The sequence below is a fragment of the Gekko japonicus genome, unplaced genomic scaffold (assembly GCF_001447785.1).
Source record: "Gekko japonicus isolate JY-2015 unplaced genomic scaffold, Gekko_japonicus_V1.1 scaffold1207, whole genome shotgun sequence".
NCBI lineage: Eukaryota > Metazoa > Chordata > Lepidosauria > Squamata > Gekkonidae > Gekko > Gekko japonicus.
In genome coordinates this window covers 287,683-298,313 of record NW_015163124.1, presented here as the reverse complement: position 1 = coordinate 298,313, position 10,631 = coordinate 287,683, and the positions used below count along the sequence as shown (strand labels likewise).

The following is a 10,631-nucleotide window of genomic DNA, read 5'->3' as shown; positions in this document are numbered from 1 at the left end:
AAATTTATTAAGGTGTACACATTTTAAAAAGCTTAAAACTCATTTAAAATATTCACAATCAGACCTAAAAAACTTCTCACAGCACTAACCCATTCATGCGCATGCATAAGTGCGCATGCACGGACATGCACATAGGCAATTTTTCTAAATGCCTCCCTAGCGGCAGGACAGATCTGTAGGTTCAGACTGCCAAATCTGTTCTGCGTGTGCTCCCTCGTGTTCAGACATCCGGCCATGTGCAATGACTGTGTGGGGAACCGAAAACACCACTTGTGATGTGGTGCCTTTTTAACCCGGCTCCAAGTCGTCCCATGACAGGATAAGTATGGCTGGGGGACGCCTGCTGGATGTGGCTGTTTGACTGCGCCCGTTTGATCCGGAGTGGAGGAGTGGCCATGTCGGGCCAAACTGCCCGTGTGATCACGGCCTATGTTAAAGAGACCATTGAATCATACGGGCACATGATGTTAAGAGTGCTGAAAATCCAAACAAGAGAATTAAGATGGAAATAGTTGAACTTTTGGAGGAGGGCCTAGTAGAGAACTATATTTACAAACCCACGTACAATTTTCTCCTGCAAATGGAAGGCAGGGTGCCCTGGTTTTATTTATTTCCCCAAATACATAAGGGAACACCCCCAGCCCAAGGAGGACCTATAGTATCTGGTTGTGGATCAGTTCCGGAACCTTTAGTTTTCTACGTGGATCTGTTTTTAAAACCACTAGTTCCCAGTATTAGATCCTAATTAAGGGATACAGTGGGTTTTAAAAAACACATTAACAGTATACAATTACATACTGAGGAGGTGTTATTCGTGACAGTGCGTGTTGATTCCCTTCATACCAATATCTCACAGGATGAGGCTTTGGATGTTTTACGTGAGAGAGAGCAGAATTCATATCCAGCTACCTCTTTTCTGTGCCAGATAGTCAAATTATGCCTTAGGAAAATTTTCTTTCTATTTCAGAATAGCATTTTCCCCCCCGGCAAGTTTCTGGCACTGCTAAGGGCTGCAAGTTGGCCAATTTTTAAATGGAGAAATTAGAAAACAACCTTATTCAGGAAAACAACATCTATATGAAATACATTGCCCTTTATAAAAGATGCCTAGATGACATTTTCATTATCTGGGAGGGTACGGAGGAACTACAAACCTGCTTTGGTCAATACATTAACAGTGTCCATAAGACATTTAAACTTGATATGACATATAATAGGTCTAGACGAAAATTTTTCTATGTGGCGCTAAGAAGGTTGGTACCACAATAGAAACTGATGTCTACAGGAAACCTACAGACGCCAATTCCTATCTAGCAGGTGATAGCTTCCATACATATCACTTTAAAAAGAATTTGCCCTATTCCCAACTTTTGAGATTAAGAAGGACTTGTAGTTGTAGTTCGGATCCAGACTTCTACAGACAAGCCCAGGAACTGATTAATCAACTGGCCAACAGGAGGTGTTCATCTAAAACTTTAACTCAAGCCTTTTATAAGGCTAAAAGCAAGATCATCTTTGTTAATACCCAAGGTTAGAAAACAAACTACAGATAGGATGGTTATTACCTTAGTGTGCACAGTCAAGTGAGAGGAATAACACAAAGATAGTGGTACCTCCTGTCTGGTATCCCAAGAGGTAGTTCTCCTCCTCTTTTTACATGTATTTTGCTTAATTTACTTCTCATAAAGTTCCCTCACCCAACCTTTGGGTTACCAACTTTGTTGTTTCCTTGGGCTGTTTCCCCCCCCCCTTCTGTTTTGGTTTGCCAATCACAAAGTGTCAGAAATTGAGGTTACATACAACTCTAAGAGCAACTCTGTCAACATTTCACTCAGGAGTTTCGTTTGACAGGAGACCTTTTAATCTGCACATCAAACTGAGGCCCTGCTGGGCAAAAGCCCCACCAAGCCCTCCCCGCTTTCCAAAAGCACTTGGCGGGAGACAGGAAAGGTGTTGGCAGGTGCCCATGTGCCCATGGGCACCACATTGGGGACCCCAGTGTATGACAATCACCAGTTTGGTGTAGAGAGCCAGTTTGATGTAGAGAGCCAGTTTGGTGTAGTGGTTAAGTGTGCAGACTCTAATCTGGGAGAACCAGGTTTGATTCCCCACTCCTCCACTTGCACCTGCTGATGTGACCTTGGGTCAGCCACAAGCTCTGGCACAACTGTCCTTGAAAAAGAACTGTTTGTGTCAGAGTTCTCTCAGCCCCACCCACCTCACAGGGTGTCTGTTGTGGGGAGGGGAAGGGAAAGGAGTTTATAAGCTGCTCTGAGACTCCAAGTGAAGGGCGGGGTATAAATCCAATCTCTTCTTCTCTTCTTCTGCTCAATATTCACTCAGCTAGCCACAGGGAAGGTTAGGAGGCATCGCGTACCTGTACACTTCAGAAGGTTTGGGGGGCAACCTCTCACCTGGTCCTTGAGATCACGTTTCCCTCGGTTCTCCTCCAGTATCCTCTCTTGCAGGAGGATTTTAAGGAGCTCCCTCGTCAGCAGGTCCTTCATGTTCTCCAAGACATCCGTGAGCACTGGATGGAACGCCTTGGGGGTGTTGTTTGGCTCGGATCTTTCCAAGGATGCAGACGGTAAGCGAGAAGAGCCTGGCATGCTTTTCTTTCCCATAAAATGCCCTGCAAGAACAGCATTATTTATTACTGTTGTAATCAAATCCGAATTCAAAACCTTTAATGACATATGAGGGTAAATTAGAATTGGATACAAACAAGGCTAAGATAAATAAAATCAGATAAAAAAAGTACAATCTAAAAGGTTAAGTAAAGTAATATCAAGAAAACAGGGCCTTAAAAGCAAAATCAGACCATTATTCATTGGCTTTACCTAGAGAAGGATAGCCCTTGTGAAGTACTACCATGCCTGGATCCAACCCTTCTCGAGAACACACTCCCTGTGAAACACTGAATATGGTACCATTTTATTAGATTTTGATTCCTGTGAACTGCATTGAGAATCAATTCTTGGCTGACAAGTAGAACACAAGCCACAAAATACCTTTGTTAAGACTGACCAAATAACACCTAAATGACCTAGATATCCCAGGCTAGCCTGATCTTGTCTGATTGTGGAAGTTCAATGTGAGAGTTGAATGGGATGGTGTTAATGGTGTGGTTTATGTTGCCCAAGACCGAGGGGTCATTGGATTATTTGAAGTAAATACTCTGGGTCGTCCCCCCACTAAAACTCTTAAATGCAATACTTTCCCTGTGAATGTATGGGGGGAAATAAACTAGGAGAAAATGGCAGCTTTAAATGGGAATTGATTGATGTTCACACATGCAACAAGAAGATGGTTTGAAAGGTGGCACACCTACACACACACTTGCTCACATTTGTGAGGATGTAAATGTCAATGGCATCTGAAGGAAATGTCAGAGGAGCAAGCGGCATTGAAGAGATTTGGGGGATCTGGTTCACAGGATCCAGGTTTCAAGACAAGATCAGGCAGGGTTATCAATCACTTCAAGTCTCGGTCCAAGTGGAGACCTGGATTTCATGGCCCCATGGCATCCCTTCCAGTTTTGAATATCACTAGCGATGGAATACACAGGAAGCTGCCTTATACCAGTTTGATGTAGTGGCTAGGAGTGCCGACTGTAATCTGGGAGAACCAGGTTTGATTCCCCACTCCTCCACAGGTAGCTGCTAGTGTGACTTTGGGTCAGTCACAAGTTCTCTCAGAGCTGTTCTCTCAAGGGCAGTCCTCAAGAGAGGCCCTTCAGGGTGTCGTTTTTTTAAACAATTTTTATTAGGATATATCAATAAGTCAAATTATACATCACCATACAAACTGTCATATCTCCTTTTCTCCTAATTACCCACCCCTTCTGGCTTCCCACAGTGCTCCAACCTCCAGCCCAAGTCTTGTGCTTCCCTCTTTTCCCACTTGTTCCTTGATCAAATTCTACAGGTAACATATCTTTTAACTATAGCTCTTATAAGTTTAAACTTATTCTAAATAACATTCTTTTTTCAATAGTTATCAAAGCCAAGTAAGTTGTTTTTTTACATCCCAATATTTCTCTAAGTATTCTTTAAAGTCTTTCCAATCTGCAAAAAATTCTTCTGCTTCTTGATTCTTAAGCTTTCTTGTCATTTTATCCATTTCCGCCATAAAAAGTAACTTTTTTAGCCACTCCCAAATTCCGGGAGTTCCTTCCTGTTTCCAGCATTGAGCATATGTCACTCCTCCACTTGCACCTGCTGATGTGACCTTGGGTCAGTCACAAGCTCTGGCACAGCTGTTCCTGAAAGAGCAGTTTGTGTCAGAGTTCTCTCAGCCCCACCCACCTCACAGCGGTGTCTGTTGTGGGGAGGGGAAGGGGAAGGAGATTGTAAGACGCTCTGGGACTCCTTTAGGTAGTGAAGGGTGGGGTATAAATCCAATCTCTTCTTCTCTCTTTCTTCTACCGAATCTGACCCTTGGTGCATCAAACCCAGTACTGTCTACTCTAACTGGCAACAGGTCTCCAGGGTCTCGGGCAGAGTCTTTTACATCTCCTACCACCCAGTTCTTTTAGGTGGGGATGCCAGGGATTGAGCCTGAGGCCTTCTGCACGTCATGCAAGACTCTACCATTGAGCCACAGCCCTTCCACAGATAACAGCTACAAAACACTTTAGATAGAACTCAATGAAATAAAACAACTACTTTTGTTTGCCTGGTACATTCTTTCCACCTTTCCTCCAAGGAGCTCACATGAGTTTTCCCTTCTCCATTTGATCCTCCCCGTGAGGTAAGGCGGGCAGAGAGAGCGTGATGGGCCCAAGGCCCCCCCCCCAGGCTTGTGTCAGAGCACGGATTTGAACCCGAGCCTTTCAGATCCTGGTCTGTTACTCTAATCCAGTGGTGGCGAACCTATGGCACGGGTGCCAGAGGTGGTACTCAGAGCCCTGTCTGTGGGCACGCGTGCCATCGCCCCAGCCAGGCCCAGACCGTCGAATTCTCTGCCAAATCATTTTAAGTAAATGAAAGCATTTGGGATGGCTTTCCTTACTTTGTTTGGATCATCTTAAGTTAATGTGTGAGTTTTTTTTTCTAAAGTAAAACCTCAGTATTCAGGTTAAATTGCCGTGTTGGCACTTTGCGTTAAATAAGTGGGTTTTGGGTCGCAGTTTGGGCACTTGGTCTCTAAAAGGTTCGTCATCACTGCTCTAATCACTGCACCACAGTGGCCCCCATCGATGGAGTGTTACGGGGAAAGGCGGAATCCTTTATCCCCTTTCAGATTTTTATTTGGAGCTGTCCACCTTCCAAGTGCTGAAACCAGGAACAGCCTGTGCACGGCTGTTAACAGAAAACATGCACCGCTTTTAAAGGCAAGATCATAAAAGTGCATTTGTCTGTCGTTTGGTCAAGGGACACAGTCAACTTCAGCCTGCACTGAAACAAAATCGCGAATAAATACAATGGCTGTTAAGCAGCCAGCCATCTGTAGCTGTCTTGGGGGAATCCTCAGAGAACAACATATTTTAAGCTTTGACTCGCAAAATCTTTATACTCTGAAGCTCTTGTTGGTCTCTGAGGTGCTGCTAAACTCAAATCTGTTCTACTGCAGACCAACACAGAAAAAGAAGATGAAGAAGAGACTGGATTTATACTCCGCCCTTCACTGCCCAAAGGTGTCCCAGAGCGGCTTACAAACTCCTTCCCCTTCCCCTCCCCACAACAACAGACACCCTGTAAGGTGGGTGGGGCTGAGAGAGCTCTGAGAGAAGAAGAAGAGATTGGATTTATACCCCGCCCTTCACTACCCAAAAGTGTCTCAGAGCGGCTTACAAACTCCTTTCCCCTCCCCACAACAACAGACACCCTGTGAGCTGGGTGGGGCTGAGAGAGCTCTTGACACAAACTGCTCTTTTTCAAGAACAGCTCTTATCAGAACTACGGCTTGCCCAAGGTCATCCAGCCAGGTACAAGTGGAGGAGTGGGGAATCAAACCCGGTTCTCCCAGATTAGAGTCTGCGCACTTAACCACTACACCAAACCACTACACCAAACTGGCGTCTCCAGAAAAATATTTTATTGGAGCTTCATAAGATCAGGTATAGAGGATAAGGCTGAAAGGGACCTGTCTCTCCAGCCTATTTAAAGCCACATTCACTTGGAAAGTTTGTACACATATTTTGTATGATTTGTATAAATATAAAATAAATAAATAAAATGGTTTTTTTTAAAGCCACATTCACCACTTTTCACCTCACAACCTCAGCCGCAGCCACCCAGGCTATGATTGAGGGGGACAGAGACGGGATTGAACAAAGCACCCACCATAAATGTGCGCGTGGTGAAGAATTATAGTTAGTAATACATTATCGCTGATGTTGTTGTTGCCATCAAGTCACAGCTGACTAAGGGCAACCTTGTAGGGTTTTCGGGGCAAGAGACATTCAGTGGTGGTTTGCTGTTGCCTGCCTCCATGGCACAACCCTGGTATTCCTTGGAGGTCTCCCATCCAAATACTAGCCAGGGCTGGCCCTGCTTAGCTTCTGAGATCTGACGAGATCAGGTTAGCCTGGGCCATCCAGGGCAGGGCAGGAGATGGACAAAATTGGTTTGCCATTGCCCACCTGTGTGTAGCGACCCTGGACTTTCTTGGTGGTCTCCCATCTAAGTCCTGACCAGGGCCGACCCTGCTTAGCTTCTGGGATCTGACAAGATCAGGTTCGCCTGGGCTATCCAGTTCAGGTGAATACATTATTAATGACTAGAACTCTAGCAGGCAAATGACAGCCTATCGATGGAGGCAAACAATGACACCCAGCAGGGGGGAGAAACAGGTTTTCTAGCAGTAAAAGGTAAAGGTAAAGGTTCCCTTGCTCGAAAGCCATCGAATCCGACTCTAGGGTTGCGGTGCTCATCTCCGTTTCAAAGCCGAAGAGCCAGCACTGTCCGAAGACGTTTCCATGGTCATGTGGCCGGCATGACTAAACACCAAGGCACATGGAACGCTGTTACCTTCCCACCAGAGTAGTACCTATTTATCTACTTGCAATTTCTTGCTTTCGAACGGCTCGGTTGGCAGGAGCTGGAACTAGAGACGGGAGCTCACTCCGTCATGCGGCACCTGGGTCTTGAACTGCTGAACTACTGACCTTCCACAGCCTGCAGTTCAGCATCTTAACCACTTGAGCCACCACAGCTCTAGCAGGGAGCACAGCAAATTAGAACATGCAGGGATGAAGGTTCCCTCCATCTCACCGCCCCCCCCCCCCAGGCACGCTAATTAGTGTGCTCAGGCAGGTTTTCTCATGAGAGTGCTGGACCCATGTACCCATACACAAATCCTAGGGTAACTGGCCATTGAGCCTTTGGGAAAGGGACCGTGTGGTGTAATGGTTAGAGTATTGGACTAGGAAGAGAGCCAGTTTGGTGTAGTGGTAAAGTACGGTGGACTCTAATCTGGAGAACCGGATTCGATTCTGCACTCCTCCACCTGAAGCCAGCTGGGTGACCTTGGACCAGTCACAGTTCTCGCAGAGCTCTCTCAGCCCCCAAAATAAGTCAAGCTCACTAAAAAGAGTTAGAACTTAAGACTGCCAGACAATTGTTTGATCTCCTGGCTATACCACATGCAATGCCATACAATCGCTGTTGTTAGACTAGGATTTGGAACACCTGGGCTGAAATCCCTCGCCGCAGGGAACACTGTTTCCAGGTTGACCCCGACCTGGATGGCCGATCCTGTCAGATCTCGGAAGCTAAGCAGGGTGGGCTCTGGTTTGTACTTGGATGGGAGGCCACCAGGGAAGTCCAGGGTCACTACAGCAGAGGCAGGCAATGGCAGAACCACCTCTGTCTGTCTGCCCTGACCCCTGCCCAGGCTAGCCTGATCTCATCAGTTCTTTGGCGGGGGCGCCCTCGTGCGTATTTGGGCGACCACCCCAAGGAAGTCCAGAGTCACTATGCAGAGGCAGGCAGTGGCGAGCCACTTGCTGGCCCTTTCCAACATCCCCTTATGGGGGCCACCGACTCAGATCACAGGTGCAGTGCAAGCAGAGAGGGCAGGTTTAAGGCCCCACTGCCTCTTACACACACCATTCCCCCAACCTGATAAAGTCCCCAGGGAACCACTGGGTACCCTGTTATAAAGGTAAAGGTAAAGGTTCCCTTGCTCGAAAGCCAGTCGAGTCCGACTCTAGGGTTGCGGTGCTCATCTCCGTTTCCAAGCCGAAGAGCCAGCGCTGTCCGAAGACGTTTCCGTGGTCATGTGGCCGGCATGACTGAACACCAAGGCGCACGGAACGCTGTTACCTTCATCTACTTGCAATTTCTTGCTTTCGAACTGCTAGGTTGGCAGGAGCTGGAACTAGAGACAGGAGCTCACCCCGTCTTGTGGCACCCGGGTCTTGAACTGCTGAACTACTGACCTTCCACAGCCTGCAGTTCAGCGTCTTAACCACTTGAGCCACCGCACCCTGTTATACTGATGAGCAATAGGCAAGTTTCCTCAGTAGGGGAAATAGCATCTCCTTGGGGTATCTCAGGTCAGAAAAACTGGGGGGGGGTGCAGGGGGTTGCTGAAGCCCCCTCTCCCTGTCTCTCTGTGCCTGCTTTTGCTGCCAAGTCTCAGTTGGACTACCCTCCACCATGAAGTGCCCTGGCTGGCCCTCTCAGTCAGTCATGCTAAACCTAGCCCACCTCACAGGGTTGTTGTGAAAAGAAAGTAGGAGAACCACAAGAGTTGCCCCGACCTCTTTGGAGAAAGAGTGAGAGAGAAATGTGGACAGGATTCTTATCTCAGTCCCCTTCATTCAACTCATCTCCCCCCCTGCTAATTGTTTGCTAATTTATTGTTAATTGATTTTTAAAAATACAAAATAAAAATCACATCCTAATCTTCCTTTGGCCAGTTTGGTGTAGGGGTTAGGAGCACGGACTCTGATCTGGGAGAACCGGGTTTGATTCCCCACTCCTCCACATGCAGCTGCTGTGGTGTGGCCTTGGGCCAGAGTTCTCTCAGAGCTGTTCTCTCAGGAGCAGTCCTCGAAAGAGCTCTATCAGCCCCACTTACTTCATAGGGTGTCTGTTGTGGGAAGGGAAAGGAGACTGTAAGCCGCTCTGGGACGCCTTCGTGAAGGGCGGGGTATAAATCCAATCTCTTCCTCTTCTGCACCTCTGATCAAAGCTCAGAGCTGTAAACTCTGCTGCCCCTCCCCTCTTGGGAGCACCAGAGCAGTGCAGTTGCAGTCCTGGGCTACCGACCGGGAGACCCGGGTTCGAAACCTCACTCAGCCCCCAAGCCGATTGGGTGCCCTGGCCCAGAATCTCTCTCAGCCTCCCCCTCCTGGTGGAGGAGGAGGTAAGGAGAAAAGAGAGGAGGGGGAAATCATGCGAGGGAGCCTTCAGTGGGGCATTCCCCCTTGGCTCCCCCCACCCCCTCCCTCCCTCCCTCCCTCTCCCCATGACTCCCTTTGCTGGGGGGCCCAGAGGTGATGGAAAATCCCAGCTGGCTGCTCTCCTGGCACAGGTAGGCACCCTCCTCCTCCTCCACCCTAAGCTCGGAGCGAGGGCAAAGCGCTCCCAAGCACAGTTCGGGGCTTCCGGCAATGCCCCACAAGCAGTGTTCCCTCTAAGCTGAGTTAGTGTGAGCTAGCTCACAGTTTTTTAGCCTCCAGCTCACAGATTTTTGTCCTAGCTCAGGAAGGAGGGCTCCAGAGAAAACTAATTTATGCAGTAGTCAAATCGCTCGCTCACAACTTTAGTGCCAGTCGCTCACAAAGGAGAACTTTTGCTCACAAGACTCTGCAGCTTAGAGGGAACATTGCCCACGAGCCCTCCCTCGTTTGCCCTCCGCCTTCATTTCCCCGGAGGCGCCCCCTCCCCTTCGGGCGTGCCAGCCGGGCGATCCTGCCGGAGAGGCGCCCCTGCCTGCCGGCCTGCCGGGACCCACCTGTGGCCCAGAGGTTCTCCCGCATCCGGAAGGGTCCGTTCCGCTTGTCGCCCAGCGCGGGCGAGGAGGAGAGCGAGGAGGAGAAGAGGAGCAGGTACGCCAAGCCCCACAGCCGGAGCCGGACAGCGGCGCGTCCGGCGGCCGCCATGGGTGGCTCCCGAGCGGATCCTCGGCGGGCGGGCGGACGCCTGGCTCGGCTTCTCGGCGGCGGCCCAGACGGGAGTCTCAGTCTCAGCCCCTTCCCAGCTGCCCGCCGTCTCTCCCTTCCCGTCCAGGGCGCCGGCTGCTTAAATAGCGCAGCGTCGTCGGGGCGGAGACTGCTGCTGCCGCCGCCGCCAAAGGGGGCCGGCGGCGTGTGCGCGCAGGCAGGCAGGGTCGCTCTGGACCTCGCCAGACCAAGCAGGGGTGGAGAAAACAAGGCAGGGCTCGGCTCACGACCAGGCTCGGTCGTTTCGCAGACCAGGGCGCCTCTGAGCGCGTGCAGAGCGGAGCAGGAGAATCGGAGCGAGAATCGGGCTGGAGAGGCTCTCCGGGGCGCTGCCGAAGGAGGTCGGGAGAAACGTCGCCAGGGCTGGGCACCCACGGGGACCTCCGCCCGCCCCCAGCGCCTCCCTCCAAGCCCAGACTCTCAATCTGTGTCTCCCGCCTGTCAATTGGGGGAGAGCAGATCCGGGAGGGGGGGTCTCTTCCCGGCAGGGGGCGAGGCAGGCGGGGGGAGCAGG

The 10,631-nt window shown here is 49.6% G+C and overlaps 1 protein-coding gene across 1 annotated transcript; it reads right to left on the bottom strand.

Annotated features, from left to right (window-relative positions):
* Positions 1–467: 467 nt before the first annotated feature.
* Positions 468–10,057, bottom strand: LOC107106708 (neuromedin-B-like). The gene is made up of 3 exons (XM_015406889.1): positions 9,910–10,057; positions 2,415–2,632; positions 468–476 (listed from the first exon to the last, which is right to left on the bottom strand). The coding sequence occupies exons 1-3, from the start codon at positions 10,055–10,057 to the stop codon at positions 468–470; spliced, it is 375 nt and encodes a 124-aa protein (XP_015262375.1).
* Between the last annotated feature and the right edge of the window lie 574 nt (positions 10,058–10,631).